The sequence below is a fragment of the Cygnus atratus genome, chromosome 1 (assembly GCF_013377495.2).
Source record: "Cygnus atratus isolate AKBS03 ecotype Queensland, Australia chromosome 1, CAtr_DNAZoo_HiC_assembly, whole genome shotgun sequence".
In the NCBI taxonomy this organism is placed as follows: domain Eukaryota; kingdom Metazoa; phylum Chordata; class Aves; order Anseriformes; family Anatidae; genus Cygnus; species Cygnus atratus.
Window position 1 is genome coordinate 196838977 of NC_066362.1, and position 24687 is coordinate 196863663.

General features: G+C 39.5%; 1 protein-coding gene across 2 annotated transcripts; it reads left to right on the forward strand.

Moving 5' to 3' along the window:
* Positions 1–9334: 9334 nt before the first annotated feature.
* On the forward strand, positions 9335–24613 carry CCDC82 (coiled-coil domain containing 82). Of its 2 annotated transcripts, none has more exons than XM_035542614.2 (8): positions 9335–9428; positions 9948–10500; positions 11134–11353; positions 12509–12601; positions 14511–14635; positions 15474–15644; positions 21726–21911; positions 22476–24613. In XM_035542614.2, exons 2-8 carry the CDS (start codon positions 9955–9957, stop codon positions 22539–22541), a joined length of 1407 nt encoding a protein of 468 aa, XP_035398507.1. In that variant the 5' UTR covers positions 9335–9428; positions 9948–9954; the 3' UTR covers positions 22542–24613. The 2 variants fall into 2 exon arrangements, with proteins under 2 accessions (XP_035398507.1, XP_050565926.1); XM_050709969.1 differs by having other exon boundaries at positions 9357–9428; positions 21726–21931; positions 22058–24607.
* The last annotated feature ends 74 nt before the right edge of the window (positions 24614–24687 follow it).

Below are 24687 nucleotides of genomic sequence, written 5' to 3' on the forward strand. Positions count from 1 at the left end.
CCTAGTTTATCAGAAGATAAATACTGAATGTAGAGTTTTTTGAAACACGGTTCAGTTGTTTCAGCATGGATTCCTGGGATTCACAACTCTCAGGCGAATACGATGTTAAGTAAAAATTTTGTGAGCATTCATAAGGAACAATGTTTGCAATAGGTTTTATTTCTTTTGCCTCCACAGAAAGAAAAAGGAAGATTGTTATTTTTCCTACATAACTAATTCACAGATATTCTTGGAGGTAGAAGTATTGGCAATGTGGGCTATTCTGTTCTGAAGCACAGACAGAAAGTAGTCATAACATATCTGAGCAGATTCGTGGCCACCTTTTTTGCTATTTCCTAGATACCAGATATTCTAATTACATTCACTCCCAAACTTGGAGTCATCAGCCCCGAGGGTCACAAAGAAGTGTGTATTTGTTGGGAATTGGGAGGCAGAGAAGAGTACCAGGGCTGAAGATCACTGGCTCTGGGGTTATTGAGTATCAGGGATGGGGGACATGGGGAATCACAGGCAGAACTCGTGAACCTGTACTTCAGGAAGTTTCCTTTATTGCCTACTCAACTGTAAGGAGCAGAAACAAAACAAAACAAAACAAAACAAAACAAAAAAATGCCAGTCCCACTAACAAACCCCACCTAAAGGGACATTAGCAAAATATGCAGGTGCAGGACCAACTATATCTAGAGGTGCATATCTAGAGGAGGGTGCTATGCAGAATTTTGCTGCTTGTTTGAATATCGCCTTGGCTAAAACAGCGCTGTCAATTTTGACTAAACTAAATAAATACTACAGAGGTCTAAAGGGGGGCAGAAACTATGGCTGGCTTAGCAAGTAAATCTCTCCAGCTGAAGGAAACATGATCAGCACTAATCACTTAATCATGTTCAAGTGGAGTAAGTGGTCACTGTGAGTTTGCCCAAATATGTATATAAAGCAAGCTTATTTTGAATGAAATCTTCTTTATAAGCACAGGATTGTCTCCTATATTATTTTTCAGGTGTTTCACTCAATTCCTTTCACTTCCTTTAGCTCCCCGGCTAAAATTATGAGATCACTGCCTATGTTTCCTACTTGTCTGGCACTGTCAGAGGGAGAAGGGACTGATTTAATAACTTGATGCTACAGAAATGCTGTTTTCTGCCAGAACAACAATCCAATTCCAAAGTTATCTGAGATTTGATTCACACTGTTTACGAAACTGTGGTTCTGTGACCTTTGGTTATCATTGCAATCATAAATAACTGGCTGTGTCCCTCTGCTCCTTTTTGGTTTCCTTTATGCACCCTCTGTCTCCTCATCCTTAAATTGTACATTCCAAGGACTGGTGACAGGCTTTCTGCAGTAGCCAACTAATGCTGCAGGCCTGTGTCTGAACTGGTAGCTGTTCTCTAATACAAGTAATGAATATGATGAATATTCAAAACAGTAACAGCAAATCAAACTGAAATGCCTCTCCTGTGCCTCCCCACAAAACAATTGTGTCTTGACTTATCCTAGCACATGGGCAAAGCAGAGGTCCAGCAATTCTACAGTTACATTCTCATATTCTGCTCTGGGCTACTCTGCTTACAAACAACATTAAGCACTTTGCCAATGTGATGCTTGGAACCGAAGATGTGATTTAACCACCATCTTTACCACCTATGAATGTGATGTGCTTGAACAGAGACAAAAAATAATAATAAGAAAAGTATAATATGAAAATGTTATACCCAACTATTGAAGTAGGCACCTTACGTGAAGGCAAAAGGCCGTATAATTGCATGATACCATTATATTCACATGGAAGAAATTCATAAGTGTTTAGTATGAGTATAATTATATTTCCAATAATTCTTTTTTAGTAAGCCCAATTACAAAAGAAAAGGGGGGGGGGTAATATGAAAGCCTTTCAAACAATAAAAATTACAGTCAGAACTAGTTTTATAGCCAAGCTACTGGCAAATGTCCATATCTAATAAAAGCAACTCTCCCCACACTCCCCACCAAGAACTAAGAACTTTCTTTTCCCTCCCACAATATCCCCATGTGCTTAAAGTAGCCATGACAATCCTCAGGCATGTCATGTAGCTAAAATATAAGCCCCCAGTTAATGAACTATACACCCCTACGTCCGAATGGGAAAGTATGCCACATATGCTTAGATAACATCAGAAATAGAAAAGTCATGGGAAAGGAACTTAGAAACTACATTAGTCTAAGAAGTCTAAGATAAAAATCTAGCCCTAGACCCCAAAGGAGCACAGGTCTTGGAGCCCTCTCACACGACCAGTTTATTTTGTCATTCCCAGTGTTCAGAGGCAATTCAGCCCCTAACTGCTTACCTACATAGCAGCATTTTTTCAGACCTATCTCACGTTGCTGAAAATGCTGGTATTGTGCACCAGCTGCTATTTGGGAACATGGGGAAAGGAGGTAGAAATTAGGATGTTTCTGATCTATATAATCTCAAAGGAAGTGGATAATCTCAGAGATCCTGTACTGGCCTCAACCTACTGTCCTCTGGTTTTGATAATTCCAAGGTAGAATTTCAAGACAGAAGCTTTCTGTAATGCATTTTCATTTGCTTTTTCTTGTTGGCTTACCAGAACCCACATCACAATCTTGGCATCACGTAGCATGGCTTGGGTGAGCTCAAAGGCTACTTTTGCAGGGGAGGAACAGGCAGGAACTTTCCTATAGTAAAGCAGATGGGAAACTTTAAATAAATACAGAGGGAGAGGAAAAACCCCACCACTCCATTGTGCCTCTGCAAAGACTGTACCTATACACTGAGTGAACATGTTTGTTTAAGAAAACAATCAGTTATTAAAATTACAAGGAACTTGTGCTTAAAAAGATAATCTTTTACTGGATACCAGTATTTGTGTGTGTCTTGTCTACAGTTTGTTTTGGGGTACCTTTGATACATAATACATGTAATTTTTGTCCATATATCTCCAGTTATGTTTAAAGATTCACAGATTTTAAAGTACAAATATGCCCCCTAAATTCAGCATTGCTGCATTACGGGCCAGTTCTTGAATGAGAGGTCAGCAAATAAAAGAGAATGCAAAGGGAGTGGAGAAGAATATTGAACACGTGTAGATGTGCAACTTTCACAGTAATGTGAAAAAAATAAGAATTTCAGAGTTGAATACCTAACGTGGAAATCCATTTTCTAGTTTAATTCCTTTAACAAAGGAAAGAACTCTCCATAGCAGCTACTTTTTTCATCTAATCCAAATGTATTTTAAAACATATTATATGTACTTCAAAGAATACCAAAGAATTCCCTGCTCTTTATTATCTCTCTAATGCATCTCTACATGCATCTCATTTTTCTGTGTTGATCTGTCAGGGTACAATTCTGTGAGGTTGAAGCCAGTTGAACTTTTCTTGTGGGCTCAGTTAGCAGCAGGTTAAGAACCAAAACTCAATTGCTCTGCAACTGTCTTGATGGCTGTCTTTTCTGGTGCCAAAGACCTGAATACAAACAATAATAACCTTAGACAAAGGGTTCTTTCTTACTTGTCAAATAGTAAATCTTAGAGAAGAAGAAGTATTAGCTCTGGAATGAGATAGTACTTTATTCTGACTTTGTTATTATGCACATTAATTTAGTAGATTTCTATAGAATAGAAATAGATTTAATAGATTTTAATAGATTTCTAACTGTTAGAGCTATAATAACTAAATTTCTACCTCCTTACAAACAGGATTACTTCATCTTCTTTCCCTCAGTTAAATAAAAAAATTAATAGTACAATAAGAAATGATTTGGAAGGATGTCAGTTTATTTGCGTATACTTGTGTATTCTCTGTGTATTGCATGCAGCTGAGGTTAACCAGTCAAGTGTTTGCATCATTTTAGTTTAAATGTTTGGTTTGTACTTTTTTTACCTACATATATGACAGGAAAACACATAAGAAGGCTTTAAAAAGATGCTAATCAAGCCAGTTAAAAAAATAAGACTGTCTATACTTGAAAGGCTTTGCAGGTATAGAGATTCTGGGATTGTCATCACAGCAAAAAGTTAGTGTAGTTGCAGTTTATACAAGCAGATAAATGCTTTTGCCACTACAGTTTATTCTAAGAATTCCTTTTCTCCACTGTCCCAGGTTAAATACACCAGAGAAGCTAATTACGGTTTTATGGGTGGAATGACATCTACTCCTGGCCATTTTAATAGTACAGCTATTCTGGTCACACATCATGATTCATCACATTCTTCCTGGCAAAAGTTTCTGCTCCAGCTAGAGAACTGCTGCCAAACAGCTATATGTGGTTTGTGACAAAGAGAAAATAAACCACCCAAAAGCTAAAAGTAAATTGTCAACAAAATATCAAAACGAAGGTGAAAAAGTCGAAAAGTATCATAAAATGCCACTCCTCGCATTGCACATAAATCCTGACCTTCGTTATGTAATTCATGCGGATGCTTTTAAGTTATGCCTTGAATCGCTCTTGCTCAAAACTCAGCACATCAATGTGGTCACGTTATTGCTGATGCTATCTAAACCTCGACACTGTTCAAACAAAGCCTTTCCAAGGCTGGACAGGAACGCCTCACACTCATACTGACACCAGATAAACATCAAATCCTATTTACTCCTCCATCTTTTACTTCAACACAGAAGCGTGTAATTCATATTCTATCTGATGGTGAAAGACCAGAATGTTTCTTAAATCTTACGGCAGTGAAAATGAAATAAATGGAGTTATACTGGGATGGAATTGGAGCACAATTCAGGTGATCTTTAAATAAAAGTGATATTGAACATTAACTCCATTACGCCTCCTACTATTAGACTATATATACTTCAGGCACAGAAGGCAAAATATTATAACTTCCACACATAAACGGCAAAGAAGACTACACATTTTATTCGTTATTGGGACTTTTAAATAGCAGGAACAACGAGCACTCCCAAAGGCACTGCAGACAACATAAACATGCAAGTCACCTAGTAATTGTGATCCACCCTACAAAACAGACAAAGAAAACTTTTGTATATGGAACATGATTTCAGAATGTCGTGAGACCAGAAGGCTCTCAGTGCTTCAAAAAGAGATTAAATGTTAACTCCATTGGTCTCCTTTGTCTGAAATTCACTCTTTCTATGAAATTCAACCCTGCACAAAGAGCCAGAACCAGGATTAAGAATCTCATAAACCCTATTTAATTCTTTAAAAAGGCTTCTGTGCAGAAGTGAATTGCAGCCTCTGAGAAAAGTTGCAGTATTAACAAATGTATGCCAAAATAATTATAAAAAAAGCATTTAGAATAAGTTTCAATATTACCTTTATGCTCTAGAAAACTTTTTGAATTTTCAAAAAAACTTCTTAATTGAGATGGAAATTCTTTAAGATATGCTTTGAAAATGAATTTTAAAATATTTCCTGCTAATAAACTATAACTATTAAAGTAAATTTCTCTGTTGGTGCTGGCTAGCATGATAGCGAATATGACAAGAATTGTGTCAAAAAGCCAGCAGCTAGCAGGGCTTTTGGGCAGGCTTATCCTTTACGGGGATTTTCCCTGAAATTAGAAAAATGGTCTTCCATTGAAGAGGAACAGGAGGCAGAGGAATGCAAGACAACAAGTCTCCTGTGATATTCTCTTTAGGAACTCTGTAGGAGGTTGAGTTCAGCAGGCAGAAAGCAAGAATGAGAGAAAGAACAAAAGAAAGAAAGATGACCCTGTATTTAGTTTCTGTGCTCCAGGCAGAGCTTTAATTGAGGGGCTCCCTACAAGTCCTAGCAGCTCGTTCAGGTGATAGAACAGTTATAGTCTGTTTAATTCACATCTGTCTCTGTATTTAGTGCATGAGCTAAATGGACTGAGTAGGGCCTTTGGTGAAGGGACAGGGAGTCCCTGCTGATGTAAACTAGTGAGCAGCAAAAAAAGTCCGTGCTAAGGACCTGAGATGCTAGACCTCCTTGTGCCTGCTGAAAAATTATTTCAAAAGCATGAGAGTTCACTGTCGTCGTTTTTGTTTTTTTGGTTTTTTTTTTTGTTTGTTTGTTTTGTTTTGTTTTTTTCCCTATTTTTCTTTCTAGCGCTCTTATTTGGGTATGAGCCAGCCTGATGCTCAGTATGCCTGGGAGTCACAGAGGGTTTGCAAACGCTGCTCTGGTGCAGGAAGCAGTCCCTGGGAAATGTGGGCTCTGAGCTTCCCATTGTTTACTTTAGGGAAAGAATACCCCATGGAGGAACAGTCCATTTAATGGGAGGGATGTCCATAGAATCCCAGATATCACTGAATTCTAGAAGAGCTCAGACTTTACAGAAACTGCAGTGTGAATATAGCTTTTTTTTTTTTTTTTATGTGACACATGAGTTTGCCTGTTTTTTTAGGGAACTTTTTAGGAAATTTAGAGTGCAGTAAACTGGACTTTTTCAAAAACTTGTCTCTTGACTGGAGGTCCAGTTCTAAAATCTGAGGACACAACGCAACCCCACAGTGCCGACTGCCCTGGAACTGGGACTCTACACTTAAATGAAAAATTATCAGAAAAATCAAGACAAGATCTTTTAGCACTGTGTGTAAGAAAAACTGCTCAACTGTCTTTCAGAAGACAACATTGATAACTGAAACTCTTCATACCATTTAAGTAAAAAACATATATCTCATGCATTTTCTTTAGTTCCATATAAAATATTCATTGCAATTGCCTTATTCTTATGTGCTGTACTACAGTGGTACAATTGTAAGGTTTTCTTCACGCCTTCTATCACTAGATGGCGACGTTGGAAGCAAGAATCGCGATGAAGACCAGGGAGAGCCCAGCACCCCGAAATGCCAGCTTCGCAGCTTGGAGGGAGCATTAAACCCTGTGCAAACTCTGCTCCGTTTATTTATTTGAAAACCCACTTACTGACTTTCAAGCAATTAAAATAAATGCCAGGCCGGTACTATAGGTCCCTTAATGCAATATAATCCTTGAATTATAACCATTTTAATCCTTGCAATATAAACATTTCAGTGGGAAATCAACCCACCATCTACATAAACACCTGTCCGAACCTCTTTGTGTACGTGAAAGCCATATGAAATCCATAGCAGTGCTATGTAAATAAGATGAGAAAGAATTGTCTTTCATTTCCAGGTATTTCCTCTCTTTGTGTTTTCATTACCACTTATTTTTAAAGACATACATGGAGGCATTTACAAGGTCTTGTTAAGACAAAGCAGTACAAATAATGTCATCATAGTGAGTTCCAAGACAGCAGTAGTTTGCTACTGCAGACCAAGGCAATGAAAAAGCAAATTTAAGATACAAATCTTGTTAGTAAAATTCATCTGTAAAAGTATTAGCATTGAACAGAATCCAGCATTACATTGAGTAGACATTTTAAGCAGACAAACAACAGAAGATCATTACTGTAGATTTTAATAGTTTCTTTTTTTGTGTATACTGATCCAGAAAATGTCTTGTTCTTTGAGCAGTAAAACTAATGCAACTTGGTTCCTTATGAATTTTTTCTTCTCTCCATCCCCCAGACTGCCATGCTGCAATACTCCTGCGTTCCCCCCTGACCAAGACAGCATTCGGGCCACCTCCCTATTTCCTACCCTCCATTTTGGGGGTTCCCTGCAGCACAGGGCCAGCCCCAGCTGACAGCAGTGCCCTTGCTGAGCAGTTGGGTGTGTGCTGCTAAGTTGTTATTATGAATAAAAAAGAGCTCTGCACTGAGCTGGCAGCTCTCTCCTCGAGTGCCAGCTCTAGGAGGACATCTTTATGTCACCTAGCTGCTCATTTTTCACCTGGACATGGCAGGAACTGAAGTGAACTACAGAGCAGCTGGCATCACACCCAAAATATGATTTACGGTTGTCAAAGTGTTGTTTTCTTCCAGGGCAGCCCACAGAGGACAGCGGGCTGGCAGAGGGTTTCCAAAGCACAGGCACCCTTGGGATTTCAGCTGCGGATGGGCCCCGGTTTGGTGACCCCAAACCTCCCCATAATTACAGCTGCAACAACCTCTGTTTTCATGTCCCCCAACATTTGGGGGTTGACAATGTGAAAATTACCAGGTTTGCTCACAAGACAGCAGACAGTAGTGCACAGCTGTGAAGAAGCTGCTTTCACAGGGAAGCCTCAGGCCAGGTGTTGGTGACCTGCCAATAACACCAAGCTGTGTGGTGCAGTTGACAGACTGCAGGGAAGGGATGCCATCCAGAGGAACCTGGACAGGCCTGAGAGGTGGGCCTGTGCAAACCTCATGACGTTGAAAAAGGCCAAGTGCAAGGTCCTGCAACTGGGCTGGGGCAATCCCAAGCACAAATACAGGCTGGGCGGAGAATGGAGGGAGAGCGGCCCTGAGGAGAAGGACCTGGGAGTGCTGGTGTATGAGAAGCTCGACATGAGCCAGCAATGTGTGCTTGCAGCCCAGAAAGCCAAGTGTATCCTGCGCTGCACCAAGAGCAGGGCAGCCAGCAGGGTGAGGGAGGGGATTGACCCCCTCTGAGAAGGGCTCTTGTGAGACTCCACCTGGAGCTCTGAGTTCAGCTCTGGGGCCCCAGCACAAGAAGGACATGGAAGTATTAGAACAAGTCCTGAGGACGGCCATGAGGATGACCAAGGGGCTGGAGCACCTCTCCTGTGAAGACAGGCTGAGGGAGTTGGGGTTGTTCAGCCTGGAGAAGAGAAGGCTCCGGGGAGACCTTACAGCGGCCTGCCAGTACCTAAAGGGGGCTACAGGAAAGCTGGGGAGGGACTCTTTGTCAGGGGGTACGGTGATAGGACAAGGGGGAATGGCTTTAAACTAAAAGAGGGGAGATTTAGATTAGATATAAGGAGGAAATTCTTCCCTCAGAGGGTGGTGGGGCCCTGGCCCAGGCTGCCCAGAGAAGCTGTGGATGCCCCATCCCTGGAGGTGCTCAAGGCCAGGCTGGATGGGGCTTTGGGCAACCTGGTCTGGTGGGAGGTGGGTAGGGCAGGGGGGTGGAATTAAATGATCTTTAAGGTCCCTTCAAACCCAAGCCATGCTGTGATCCTATATGAATCATTCTACGACCTGCAGCCTCCAGTGGCCACCAGAATCCCCCTTATCCCACGCCTCACAAGCCCACAGAGCCTCAGGAACACAACTGGATCAGGCTGAAAGGCGATCACAACCAAGCCATCGCAGCCCAGCGCTACCCCCGCCTGCCAGGCGGTGACCTGAGGACCGGGAGGACGGCGGAGCCGTGCCCTGCGGCGGGGGCAGCAGGACTCGAACCGGCGACCTCCCGATCTCCAGCACCGCGCGCCAACCTGCGAACCCCGTACAAACCACGTGATACCCCCGCCTCCCAAATGACCTGTCAGCACTTCCGTAAACAGCCCGGGGGCTGAGTGACAGGCCGCGGCGGCCAATCGCGGCGCGCGGAGCGCTGGGTGGGGCGGCAACCTGCCCTCGGCCGCTCGCGCGCGCGCTGGGGCGCGGGAACCGCTCCCGGTAACTAACGGCGGGGCCGGGCGGCGACAGGGCGCGACACGCCGCGATAGGTTGCGATATGGCGCGACAGAGCGCGACAGGGAGCATCGGCCTGTGCCGTGGCGGCGGGGGGAGAGGGATGAGCCCCGTTGGGCCCGGCCCGGCTCCTGTCGGGGCGCCCCAGCCCCACCGGGGGAGCACAGGGCCCGGGGGGACACCGCGACAGGCCTGAGGTGGCCGGGCCCGAGCTCTCCGCCTCGGCAGTGGGCGGTCGGTGTGGGAGGGGGTGATGGACTTAAAGGTTTTTCCCGTTTATTCAGGCTGGGTGGGGGTATTTCTGCTCCTAAGCGTGTTTTGAGGAAGGCGTGCCCTCCTCAGAAGTCCTGAGTTTGGCGTGGTGGTGTTTACTGCGTGTCTCACTGAAGGGCTCGTTAAATATCGGAGTTTTACGTGGTAAAATATGCCAGCTCTCCCTTCTTCTTTGGGATAACGTATTAGGTGCGTTGTCTTACCGGTGCGTGTTGTGGTGTGTTGTCGCAGCTTCCCAATGGAGGTAGGAGCAGGTGTCAGAAGGTACGAAACCAGAAATAAGACGGCAGGAACGGAACTGTCAGCCAAATCCCGCGTGGACTGGAGACGCACTAAAAGGGAGCTCATACTGTTTGACAGCGATGACGAATCCTCGTTTGCCTCAGAGGAGGAAGAGTCCACTGAATCCACCGTGTCAGAAGACGGACTGGGTGAAAAAGATGAAACTGTTCTGAAGAATGGCTTTGCGGATCAGGAAGAGAAAATCCACAGTGGGGAAATAACAGATGATGAATGCGTTGTGCCTGGGAAGCGTAAGAGGTTGAACAGCTCGGTACTGCACGACAGTGATGAAAGCGAGGACAGTGATATCCTTGTTAGGAAAGTTTTTGCCAAACGCCATTGTATAATTAATGAAGATGAGAGTTCCCAAGAACAGCAGCCTGATAAAACCTGCCCTACAGAAAATGTTTCTACTAATAGGAAACAGAAAGTATTGGCAAAATTGAAAGGTCTTGCAAGACAAAGAGCATCTCGGACATCCTGTAGGAGTGAAAATTGTGAGGTCTGAATTTTATCTTTGAGCTTCGGTTCCACCACTAAATGTAGGGGAAGATGGCAATTAATAGATATTAATCAGTAGGATTTTTTTAATTTTGTTTTGGTTTTTATTGATGACAAATCAGTAATCCTATCGCATTTCAACAGTTGTCACATGTGAACTAAATAACAATATTGACTGCTGAAGACCTTTAGTTCTAATTTAATTTTCATCACTGAGGATTTAAGAATTTCCCTTCATTTGCTCTTTCAGGCTTTCTGATGACTAAGCAGCTTAGAATGCACGTATCTATGTTCTCTATGTTGTCAGAAAGGGAAAAAATATCTGTAATATTCCTTTTTCCTTAGGCTATCAGATTACTCGTATCAAGAAACAAAGTACCTGTTGAAGCACCTTAGAAATCTCATGTAACCTTAATTCCTATTCAGTCTGTTTGACTGAAGAGAGGTACATGGAGATTGCTGATTTAAAGCAGAAAGTAATCGTCATGTAGTACAGAATGATGGATTTTTTGAAATATATTATTTCTTGTTAACAATTGTGGTCATTAGAAGGTCCAGTCGATGTAGTATTTTGTTAGTGCAGATACTGAAAATTCTTGATTTGCTTTTGAAATATATTTTTTAATTTAATTAGGATACCAATAGTGAAACAGAAATAGAAGAGGAACCATTCTGTTACCTCACACCAACAGAAGAAAGTGAAACTGACAGTGATAGCATGAAAGACTTTATAGTTAATGATGAGGAAGAAGAAGGTGGTGATGACGACACAGAGCAAGTAAAGAGTGAAAAAAAGCAACAAAAAGAACTAAATACATCAAATAGCGAATTGCTGGCATACTACATCCCACATTGTAAGATCAAAATTAGTTACAATTCTATATTTTTAACTTGTTTTTAGTGCTGCAATAAATATTTATGGGCCCTAATTACAAAATAAGACTGTGTAACGGGATATGATAGTTTAAAAGCAGAAATTCCTGAATGGCTTTCATTTGTGAAAGTGCTCGTGGTTTCCACAGTAAACTTTTACAGTCCTTCTGTATCTTATTAAAGGGAGGGTATAATTTGGAGAGAAGGACAAGGAGCTCCATTGCCCAGATTTATTTTTTTTGTCAGTCTGCTTTAGAATGAGGCCACCTATGATGGAATCATTCCTTTTGAGACAGCTGTCATCCTCCATCTTGCAATATACCCCAAGAACAAATACATTAATTCTGGATCAATTCTGTTTTGGAGAATGACGTAAGAGTCTTGCTGTGAGTTAGGCTTTTATATTGTGGGTTGTTTTTTGTTTGTTTTGTTTTTAATGTATTTTTATTTATGGCAGTGAGACTTGGAAGCACTGATCATTAGGGGTTTCAGAATTCATACATCAGTTTTAGACAAGCTGCACAGAATCAGAATGCTTGTCGTGTTGATCAGGTTCCTTTTATGAAAACTGGTATCTGGATGGAGGAGAAACTTGAACCAGAAGTTTATGCTGGTTTTCTTCTTGCATACTTTGTTGTTAGAAGGAGGTGTGTACTGACAGGATAGTCAGTGTTAGTGTAGATGGTTACACGCGTTTGTGGTATTTGTTCCCCAGTAAAGACATGAGCAGAATTATGTTTATTTGAAAGAAAGTTAGGAAAATAAAAATCATAAGCCTGACCTTCTGTTGTTTGCATTACTTCCTGCTATTCATAGAACAATGTATTTTCTTTAGTTTGTGTTTATAGCTCCTATATTGGGCTCCTGATGAAAGGACATGCGTGACTTTAGGACACGCTAAAATTCATTAAGATTATTGGGATGAGAAGCACTATTTAAATGCAAGATCTTAAATAAGGGGTTTTGATGTGGGACATTTAACATTATTTTTAAATTCATATTTAAATGACTTTAAAATTCTAAATTTACAATAATGGAAAAAAAATCTTATATGACAGTCACATTTGCTTACACTTTCTTTTTTACTTTCTTTTTTTTTTTAAATTCTGCTTATTTTTCTGCTTATTTCTTTCCAGTATCTCGCTGTAGTCCTTATGTACACTTCCAAAGAATAGTAAAGGCTTTTCTCATAAATGCAATTGATGACACTTTCCTGAAGTCATTGTATGGTAAGTAAATTGCATTTAAAATTTAATAGTGCATGCAAAGACAAACAAAAGCATTTATTCTTGGAAAAGATGGTCTCCCGATTAGAGTATAAGTTTGTGAGTTGAAATCCCCGAGATCTGTTTGTAGTTTTTCTGCTTTATAACTTTAGGAAGTTAATCTATCTGAAATGAGTAGAGTAATCTTGGAAGAGTGTGTGGGCTTCATTCTTTTAAGCCCATAAGGTGTTCTGAGGTGTAAGGAAGCGTTTCTGTGTTGCTGATCAGTAGTAATAGTTCCAGCATGAAAGTAAAATTAATTTCAAAATAAGCATCTCAACAGAAAGATCTCAAGGTCAGGTGATTTTTCAAAATGTCGTGTTTCATAGCTTTTTCTGGGAAATTTGACAGATGATAATTTTAGTTATGGCGATTATTCTGTGTCTGAATCTTTAACATTTGATCTTTGAGATAAAACAAATTTCAACTGCAGTCAGGACTTCTTGGCTTGTTTTTACTGAGGAAGTGGCTTTTGGGATTTGGCCTGGTGAACTTTAATGGCAGCTTCTAGTGTCACCAGGAGATCAGGGTGAATGGAGAAACTGAAATACACCGCAGGCTTTAGAGTAAAGGTTGTGTATTCTTGCAACTAAAAATGTCTTTCAGCTACCACTGCTGGTTCTTTCAGGCATTGTTCTGTTTTACCAAGTGCAACAAGCTTATGAAGAGTAACAAGTAAATCTTGCCAGCTTTATGCTATGTGACATTCCTTCTGTTTCATATTGTATCTGCTGTAGAAAACTATTAACTCCTTGCCAAGGTGCTAGTAGTATATCAGCTATGAAGGTAGGTTAAAGGACGTATTCTGTAGAATATTATATACTGTGAGCGTTACAACATTACCTAGCATTACAATACATTTTCAGAACACAGAATGGGTTTTTCTCAGTTCATGGAAGTTAACACAAATTAACTAGTTTGAACTAAGAGCTGCTAGTTTAGTGGTAGACTTGCTTTTTATTGTGAAAAAAATTTAAAAGCCTAGGACGACCTCTTTAAAGCTTTCAGCGTAACTGATTTATTGAAAACATGTAAAGCATATGTGGAAGAACTATAGATAGTAATTATGACAGCTATAATGATAATGACAATTAACTGTTTTTATAGAAAAGGCTAGATAGCCAGTCGTCCTTTGATAACAGCATCGCTAAAAGATTAGGAAAGGTAACTGCACAAATTAGTGTTTTTCTGTACGTGCTGAAGCCTGAGACAGTAAGAATTGGCCTGCACCAGTGAAACTCCTGGTTAATTCCTGGAATCTAGCACATATCTGGGAGATAATCATGGAATACTCATATTTTACTCATCTTACTGGTTTATTTCTTTTGCTTGAGTAAATATTTGGAAATATTTATGCTGCTTAACTCAAGGCATGTGACTGGGCTGCTGAAGGCTAAAGGTCAGTTTCTATGTGTTGCTTAGAAGTGGTGAAAGAGAAGAGAGCTGTCAAAATTTCTGCTGGGAAGCTACTCGGCAGTTTGTTTTCGTGGATTACAACCTTCTCTTGTACATTATGAACTCCTCACATAAGCTGGGCAAAAAGCAAGACTTTTTTTTTTTTTTTCATTCTTTTAAATGGCACTGAGTGAATAGTTCTACCTCTGGGTTGACAGCTTTCCGCTTTAACCTGGCTTGTAGAGTTTATTTGTGTACCTCTTGTGATAAATACCTGTAAAATAATTAAATGTATTAGTTCATCAAAAATGCATGTATTACTTATCTGGATAACAGTAGCAAATGTACTCAGTAGTAATTTATTACAATTATTCATGGGTCTTAGTATGCAGAAGCATAATGTCCTTGAAAATTTTATTTGAGGAAACTTGTACAACATATGATGGTCAGCAAATCAGTAATGACTCTTGCTGAACAGATGGAACAAGGCAAAAGAAGTATGCACAAGATATGTTGCTCTCCCTTCATTATTTGGATGACCGTTTCATTCAGCCTCGTCTTGACAACTTAATCTCCAGAAGTCGCTGGAAAGATCGGTACAAGGTATGTAGCTTCTACTTTAAATGGTTGTCTCTAAATTCTATAGTTACTGACAGATTTTTTCAGTAGTATAATTTTCTATAAAGGTACAAATACTCGCTATATATTTATATGTATATATATATTTTAAGAGACTCATTGCTCTTTACCATCTGTAACTTGTTTTGATACTTGCAAATATCAGAAATATTTGTGTGTTTATAAACACACAACAAACATTCAGATAAACGTTCAGATTTTGTTTCCTGTGACCTGAATGCTTCTCCAGCTAACTTTAGCAGATGCTATTTAGAGTATTTTCTGTCACTTGTTCAACGTTATAACAAAAATTTATCCCCCTACCACAAAAAGAGAAACCAGTATGTTCATCATGAATCTTCTGCTACTTCAACAATATGAAGCCAAGATACAGTAGCCTAGTCAAAATCATTGTGTGTGAAGTACTGGAATACTATTAGAGTTATAGCTGTGGTGACCTAGTAATCACTGCAATAATTGAGTATGAGCAGTGGTGAGATACATTGTATTTATTTGAGGTAGAAGCACTGATGCAGTTGCCCTTACCACCACCCCAGAAAAAATAAAAACGGAGGGAGAGATGAAACAAAAATAACTGCCTGGATGCTGGAGTCATTCTTTAGACCTGAAGCTAAATGAAAGAAAACCGGGTAAAGTGTTACAAAATGATTGAGAAGGTATACGTTTGCAACTGAATGCTAAAAAACTTCACGTTTGAATCTCTTTGGTTTCTCTACTGCTAACTTTGTGCTAATAGAAGGTACTCAGCAGTCTGTTCAAGTTTATGGAGATTCTTTAATGCTAACAGAAAAATGTTTTTCAGGAGCGTGTTGATTGTTACCCAAATGTTCGCATCATCTTGAAAAATCCAACAAATAAGTTTTGTCAGGCCTGTGGATTGAATCGGTATTGTAAGTTTAATGTGCTACTATCTGGAAAGCTTTATAATAGCAGAACCTTGGAAGCAGATGACTTCATGTCGGATGACAAACAGGTAACTTCAAACAAGCACCTTATATAATTATTTTTAAGCTTTGTCTAGTGTTACAGAAACTCATACAACAAATAGAAATCCTGTCAGCACCTGTAACGTCTATAATACCAGAGGCAAGAGTCAAGTTGCTGTACTTTGCATCTGAACTCCTGTTCATTTTTAAAATGTGAGGACCATTTTGCAGTTTTGAGGAGTATTGACTTGGATCTAGCTAGGAGTTATGAAGGAAGTTCCTATGAAAATGAGGAGAAATAGATGCTTCCCTCCATACCCCTGGCCCTTTCTAACATCTTGGGAAAGAGGTCTTGAAAAGTATCTTCAAAAAAAAAAAAAAAAAAAACAAACAAACACAACTTTTATCAAGAAAATAAATCAGAAGTTTTTCTATGACCTTTGTTTTTGCCTGCATCTCAGTCATTGGTGTGCTGTTTCCTCCCCACCTTTACTACTTAGTATTAGTACCTGTTACAGCACATGCACTTGCACTGCATGAAGTACTACTAAGTATATCCAATTGTGAGCTGAACATCATGATAAAAAAGATAAAGTGTTCCAGGACATGTGACAGATTTCATTGAAAGCTATTGCCTTCAACCCAAAATTAAGATTTGCTTCAATTTTACTTCTGTTTCAAATCTCTGCAGTCTGAGTCATATCCAGAGCAGGAAGGAAATGCTCTAGGTACATGGTGTCCTCTGCATGCTTGTCTTTTGTGGTGCATGTGGAGGCTGTTTGAAACTGTGTGTCAACCAGGCTGAGAGCACACACGAAGATTCACGTACTAACTGAGGTACTAATACAAGCACTTAGCAATTACTTCTAAAATAGGTTTTTTTGTTTTTGGCAGAGGATGTTCAATAGAAGATTGAAAATCCTAAGCATATTATAAAGAAGGGAGAAACAGCTCTAGTGGTAAAGAAACTATACAGTTGAGTGTTGCTCTGAACATGTCTGGCATTCCTGGTTTTTACCAAGTACATAAGAAATACTGTGACTTTTTTTTAATCTTGAATAGATCTTATCTCCTTGTGCCAGGAGTCTGAGGCTTTAAATCAGGAGTGACATTTGCCTCAGAGTTACATCTGTTCTAAATATCAGAATGCCTTTTCACTGAAATTAGATCACTTGAAAGCCCTTTACCTTTTTGTGTGCCTGTAATGCCCTTAAGACCTTCCCAGCAGGAGTCGTGCATTGATTAGCTTTCAGAAACTTTATAAAAGTAACTGTATGTGTAATGGACAATCATCTCCCTGGAATGACTGCTTTCTACTTTGTTGCCAGTAAGGTTTGTTCTGCCTTGGGTCTCTAGGTTTGCTTATTCTGTGCCTACTGCTTCAGCATTAGGAGCGTCCATGTGCATTCTTAATGCTCTTGTTTGCTGTAGGTCAGAACACCGAGTGAAATAGTGCCACTGTCATTCGAACAGTCCAAGTGCAGCCTAGTCAAGATTTACTGCTTCATTCTTCAGATGTTTTCACATCTGCTGTTTCCCATGTAGCTATTCACCCAGGACAAAGTATCTCGAGATCTCAGTTGAAATGACACTTGAAATTGTTTATCTCCTTTTGGGAAGACTTGTTCCCAACTACTTTGGTACATTCTAGTAGAACCTTTTTTTTTTTTTTTTTCTTTCTTCCATTATCAGAACAATTTGTCCAAACTAGAAAACATTTCCACTTAGGTAATCTTGTGTCTTTTTCTCACCCAGCTGCCTTTACTAGGGCATTTTGGATGAAATTGTATTTTTTGAATGAAACATGTCTTTCATGTTGTTACACACTGTTGCACTAGGCAGCCATTCTAGATGACTTGAGCAGTCAACTTTGTTGTATTTCACAGCTGAGACTTTGGAGAAGCTTGAATCTTAAAAACCTGGGTGTTCCCAGTATTTAGGCACCTTCACATAAAATTTACAGCTAACAGTAATTGTTATGATTATGTATGTATGTGGCCTTCCTAAGTCATGTAATTGATGACCTCTTATGAACTCAAAGTGTGATTTGTCAAGGATAAAATGTTGTTGCATTTGCGTACCAAGCTGTTATCCAACTTCTGCCTTTCTTCTTACATCTCTTTCTTTCAGGAGATGTATTTCAGGAGAAGCTATATTCCTTTTCTTTGTGCATGTAAAAGAGTTTCTGAATACAGATGAAGTTCTTCACAGCGCTTGCTGAAAGAAGTGTCAGCACAAGATGTATTTACAACATGTTTTGAAAAAGGATATAATAGGATTTCTTACCAAAAAATAAAGTGAAGCCCTCAACAAACTGGAAGCTTACCTTACTGAAGCTCAAGCCTAGATAGTTTGCACCTCTGTAAATATTCTAATTTAGACATGTGAGGGACATCAGTGTGATTATCATTATGCCGTCATAATAATGTGATGCAGAATCTAGGTAAATATAGGTAACTGACAGGTGTGTGGTTTTTTTTTGGTTGAACAGGTTACAGAACCTGCTGAACAGTAGCCGCTAATACTGTTTTGATAAGTACGTGTGTGTATGATAATTAAGAGAGCTTGGCTTTTCGCCTGATTTGTTGAAAGAAAATACTAAGTACTTAGGATGTGGGGAAGCAATCTTACTAGCACTGCTACTGCAGACCATAGTACAGTCATTATTCTACGTTTAGAGACCCATATGTCAGGAAGATCACTAACAAATCAGTTTTGCATGGGAAACATGTGCCTTACCTACACAGAAATAAGTGAACTGCACAAGAATTTAATCTTTACTCAACTTCCAGTTTAACTGTGGAAATAACAGTAGCAACCCCCTCACTGCTGGCCAAATGTCCCACATTGGCTGTTTTTCACTTTGGAAAACACTTGAAATATCCTACTGAATATTAAACTAACTTGCTGGTTCATTTTTATCCTCTTCAGCTTAACAATAGAAGACGAGGGTTTTCTTTACCCTGCGTAGCCCAGCATCTGGTGAGATGGTTGCTACGTGCATGCTCAGTGGAGCTCAGGGGCTGCAGAACAGACGCAGGAGAGTGAGTGATTGAGCGCTTTCCAGTAATTTTTACTAATGGCTTGCTAATGCAACATTCCTATTCCTATGGTGACCTTTAATTGAGACTGTTAAAGGTACTGTTCTCAAGTTGTCTTTGAAGTTCTGGCAGTGCATTGATCAACTTGTCCTGCCAATTGAGGGAAAAGAAAAAACAAAAAGGGCACACAGAGCAACATAAAACTGGCACTGCAAGAAAAATAATTGACTGAAAGGAGGCAGATCAGTACTGGCAGATCAAATTGACTGGAAATACATATTTGGACTATTTCTAAAGTTTTATTTGAAAATACCCAAGAAAAGTGGATGTGTAGAGAACAAAAACAGACCTCCAACCCTCCTCTTCTGCATAAAACTTTCCTTTTCTCTCATCTCCGAAGTATTCTGCTTTGCCAATAGGCCTGAAGAGAAACAGCTGTTCCAGTTTTGCTTAGGCTTGCAGTGATTGTTGTGAGTAGCTGCCAATTCCCATCCCTCCATGGTCAGGGAGAATCGAACAGTTTGGAGTTGTAGGTGTCCCCTACACTTCTCTGCTCCTGCGTCACCTGCGTTATGAACTGTTTTCTGCTCTCAGTCTTGGCAATGTATTTCCATTTATATCTGTGCTTAGAGGACATGAATTCAGTCACTACGTGTTAGGCTGTTGTCAGGCTGTGCTCCTGCATTCCATACAAAGTGATTTAACACCACTTTGGCTGATATGGCCAGCTTGAGCAGATAAGTTAAGCATTAGGATAGAGTCACTGAGAACTGTGAGGGGAAAAAATTAGAATGTGTACAGTGCTGAGATTCTTTCCAAAGCTGCATTCTGAAATAACACTGTATTTTTAGACGATCTTCCTTGCTTTAAAAACACAATGCGTAATGACATTATATGATATTTAACTATTTTCCTCTGGCACCTCTCCAGTCTGGGAATTCTTTACACCACACACATAAATAAACTATGAAGCTCTTTGCCACAAAGCACTTTGGAGGCAAAAGCTGTAATTGGGTCCCAAAAGGGATTAGACAGGTTCTTGGGGAAGCTCCTTCCACGCTATGGAATGTGATAGCTGAGATGATGCAGAATGTCTTAACTGTTGACTATTACAAGTTGTATGATAATACCATAAACATTATGGTGTAAGTCCCGTATATTATACTAACTTCCTAAACATTTCCTGGTAGCTGCTGTAACGGGAAGAACTGGGCCAGGCAGAGTTTCGATCTGAAGCAGAATGGTATCGGATCAAACAGTGTTCCAGATACCACACTTCATTGCTTGGACCGCACCTCATTGCTTGGAATGCTTAAAAAGCTATGAAACACTCAGTGAAACACCACATTGCATTCTTGATTGTCTCAGTGTTTGAAATGGTACTTCTGGAAGTTTGAGTCAGTCAAGGCTTTGCCTTGATTGGTAGGTCTTGCACTTTAGAAGCACCTATAGCACCCAACATAAGCCTTACATTTTCAGTTTGGGGTGTGAGTAGGAAGTGGAGCTGCATATAGGTACATGAACATACATGATCAATAGACAATTGCACTATAGTAATAGCATTTTTTTGTCTCAAGCTGGTTACATTTTCAGTTCATAGACATCTACCTAGGTCAAATCAAAAGTCCTTTCAAGTGAGTGTGCCTCCGTTGACTTCCGTGACCAGTTTATATCACCTGAGCTGTTGGTTAATATATTTAAGAAATGAAGTGTGTTTATGTATTTAATAAATTTAAATTTGCATTTATATTTATAAACATGAACTAAATATGCTTTTCTATCACTCTCATTGTCAGTAGACGTTGCTAGAGCTAGGTTGTACAAGTAAGCCAGATGTTTTGGGAGACTGCTCACAGATGCAAACATTTGGTCATGCATTTAGGAAAGTTTGCTGAAAATGCAGGATGTAAGCATTGATTAAAACTTAACCTTCTAATACTTTAAAAGAGTAGTCACATTATTACCAATGGCAGCAATGAAGAGCATCACTGTTGTGGCTCAGAAGAGATCATTTTGCAGTAAATAGTGCGGTCTGTTGAAATGTGTGCGTGTAATCTGAAATAGCAATACAATCACAGCTTTTATTATTGGCGCAAAGAATTTTGGCCTTTAGCCATTTATCTGCTTGTTACTCTCAGAGATGTGACAAAACATCAATCCAAAACAATGCTGCCCTTGAAGGATGTTTGTGGGATTTTTGTAGTAATGCTCAATCGGTTTCTCCTGTGTGCATCAAGAGCCGAATTTCTTCATGCTTGTATTTATTTTCCTGCTTTGGAGGGTAGAAAACCTGACTCCAAAACCCAGCCAGATGTAGATTTCTTATTTGATAGTCTTTGTCTTCATGGGTTGAAATAGTAATTGGTGCACCAATTACTATTGTGGGATGTCCTGAAATGTAGGTGAACTTTGACTCCATCTCCCTGTGTACACCCCGATTTCACATACTCTTAGTCAAAGTTTGGGATTTCTGAAGATTCGTATAAGCAATCTATGTGCATTGTATAAAACCTGGGGTTTCAGATATTACTTTTTTGAAGTCTGTATGCATTTATTAAGTATATATGTCAGTGCACATACCTATTTGTATTAATATGTATATACTAAAGAAATACTGAATATTATTCAGTCTACAAAATGCTAGAACTGGTGATTCCTGTCCCTAGAAACATACTACATTTTAAGCAAAAGTCATCAAATAATTCCTCTTCCTCTGCTTTCACAGTATGACGGGTGTCTAAAATGCTAGTGATTTTGTAACAAAGCTCCCCCAGGAGACAACAAAGATGACAGTAGTTATAAACATGGCTGTGTACAGCTTTTGCAAGAAAACAGTGCTGATAAGCTGCCATTGCTTAGGCTTGCTGACTGCCTGCTTGCTCCAAAGTTGTTCTGCCGTCGTAGTGAAAACTACGTGGTTTTACTCTGATTTTATGCATGTAGTGTCATTTAATTTATTTCATTATTAAAAAAATGTTTCCAGATTGACTGATAAAATTGTATTAGGTAGGCTGAGTTGGCCATTCGTTATATTGTCGAGATGATGACTGTTCTCCCTGAGAAAATAATTTGTTTACTTTGGTCTAGGTTTTGAAGGTTGGTGTAGTGTGTGCAGATCGTACAAGAGTTTACCATAATTTGAAGCACTTCAAATACAAGTTGTATGTGGATTGCAGCTCCATTACCAAGTTGGATGGTGTTGAGGATGAATCAGTTAAAGACACAGTTGAACGGCTTTTCAGTCACCTGGAAGACACTGGGTGGATTCAGAAGGTATGACTGAGTTAGATGATGTATCCTTTTTCAAGGAGACAAAATAAAGCTGAGATAAAATGTTTCATTTAACTGTTAAGTTCTGAATTACTGGTCTTTGATAATAAGAATTTAGCTTAACCATTCGTCTGCTTTTGCTGATCGAGTCTCTCAAACGGTATGCCCGCTGCTTTCACGTACGGTTTGTATCAGCTTCTGACATTAAGCTTTTTGGCAGCTGCATGATCTCTGGGCTGTGCTGGGCAGGCTCCTGTTTCATTTGAAAGCAGCAACACAACAAACTCAAGCTGTATGTAACTCATGAAGACTGGAAACACGTACATGAGGCACGGCAAGAATACTTTTCGCTTTACGTTGAGTACTTTGACTTTTTCAGAAACACTTTATGAACTATTTTAACACAACTTGGAGTACTGTTGCATTTAACAAGCTTTCAGATATCTTCGCTTCTGAATTGTTATTGGCATGCTTGTTAATGTATTGAAGAAAAACACAAAAAGCATTCTTTGTGTAATTCAGTTATTAAATCTTGATCAAATAATACAAGTTCTGTTTGATTTGCAGAAATACAATGATCTTGAAAACTACATGAATGATGCAGACAATTTCCAAGACGAAAAAATGGATTAAGTGGTCATATAGCTCTTTGAAAGACGTCCTGTAAAGAGCTGAATGACCTGTTTATCTGCGTGCACTTTATCTCTGCCTGGTCTTCAGTATTCCTTTTAGGCTGTATTATGCTTAAATCCATGTGTCTGTAAACCACGGTGTAAGAATATGCTGTATCTTCTTTTCATCTGTTTAAATAATAACCCGAAGTTTTACCAAATGGGTCTTTCCAGTCTTACTGCACAGGTCACTCTAAGTTTCCTCTTATTCTTAAGTAAACAGATACTGAGATGTTACTTTTGTGAAATAAAACTTCTGCCTACCTATGCCGAGCTGCATCGTGGGGAAGGTGGGAGATGCTGAGACCTTTGGAAGTAGGGATATTTGGAAAGATGAGGCTATGTTACACAAGAACATATGACTTGCATCGTACTTTCCTTATAAATTTGCAAGCAAGTCCAATCGTTTAGAATGATAGTTATGATGAAAAGGACCCAAATGCAAAGATTTATTTCCCCTCTGAGGTATCACTATAGACTGTTGCAAGGCAACAGAGGAACTATTCTGCAGTTCTGACTACATTTGCAGCACAATAGTCATTCCTCTCTTTAGAGACTAGGTGATGAGTCACTTTATAGGCGTCATACCGACCGAGTCTGGCTTAGCCATCTAACTGAACGCTTGGGCCCACAATGCTGTCTCTGATACACAACTGAGACAACTTACTGAGATTTAAAATGTCAAATTATGTTGTACAAACGTAATGGCAACAACTTGCAGTAACTAAACAATTAAGAGAATGGATTAGTGTGGCCATGCAAGCTAAGCAAGAATTCTTCCAGCATAATCCGACAACAGAAAGTAGGAGTTACTCAGAGTCATGATGCATGGCTTACCATGCAGCACGGGGAGTAGATTTTTGAAGAGCTGGGAAGGGTTAAGTACTGTATTGTCCCTTCTGTCCCTTTACTTTGTGCTGCATATAAAATTAATTAGACGTAGCCTAAGAGAAGGTGCAGGGCACAGAGTTTTGAATCCCGATAGGGACTGTTCATACATCCTTCTGTATGCACATACTCTTATTAGTCTGTTGTGGCTGAGCAGCTTGGTAAAATGGATGACATTGTTAACTCTCCAGATTTTTTAACAGGTTGCTTTCTCAGAAGTAAAACTAATGGAACCTAATCTTTCAGGTATTTGCCCATCAGAACTCCTCGTGTTCAATATGCCACTTTACTGGTAACATGCTGATTGGGTAGGCAACCACTGCCACGTGTACCATGTCATGGTCAGAATCTGTTGGCTTTTTTTCTGTAGAAACTGTAACTTAAATTTGCCCTTTAGTAGCTTTTTTCCAGCATTAATTGTAAGTAATGAAGTACTTTCATATCTTCAGGTGTTGAAATTCAGCAATGGGTTAATGTGGTGGTAGAATGAGCCGATATTGTCAGTTCTCTATCATACCATGTAAGTAACAAGATTTAGAAACCGTGATGAAAAATCCCAGTAAAGAGGATGAGACTTACCCTAAAGTAAACTTATACTTGAAGACATTATTTTCATACCTTAACTGCCAGTTAAATATGTAAATATTCTGAGATTTTATGTATCATATTTATCTCCCTGGTTACCAGAGCTGAAGAAACTTGTGCTTTCTATTCTCTTTCCTTGTCCATCCTTGTTATTCTGGGACTGTTGGTGGGAACACACCCATCAACTTAAAATTACTGAGGAATCAATCTCAAGCATATCCCTTTTAGGAAGATCAATGCCAGTTGAAAACCTGACTTCTTTCTGGTAACGAAATCTCTGTACACTTTTGTCGGTATCTCTAAAATAATGAAATTTGTTTGGTGTAACGTTTTTTCATGAATGTTTTGAAATTAATGGGGTTTGTACCACTTAATGGTGTGCGCTTTCGCAGCCCTTTCAGAATAGTCTTAAATTCTGCTGCCTTCTGAATTTTCTGAAAGCTCTAGAAAATGATTTTTATGTAAAAAAAAAAAAAAATGCTGTTAGAATTAGTGGTCAGTTTCTCATTTTGCCACGTTTAAACTGAATGCTACCAAAATAAATAAAAAAATAAGTTTGGGAAATTTTGGCTTTTTGAGTAATTATAATATTTCAATAACACCTAGATTTAGATTGAAAATTGTCAACGTATTCC

Coding starts and splice junctions, on each gene's coding strand:
- CCDC82 (XM_035542614.2), top strand. CDS start 9,955: ATGGAGGTAGGAGCAGGTGTCAGAAGGTACGAAACCAGAAATAAGACG. Junction 12,602..14,510: donor TTTCCTGAAGTCATTGTATG/GTAAGTAAATTG, acceptor CTTGCTGAACAG/ATGGAACAAGGCAAAAGAAG. Junction 14,636..15,473: donor GCTGGAAAGATCGGTACAAG/GTATGTAGCTTC, acceptor AATGTTTTTCAG/GAGCGTGTTGATTGTTACCC.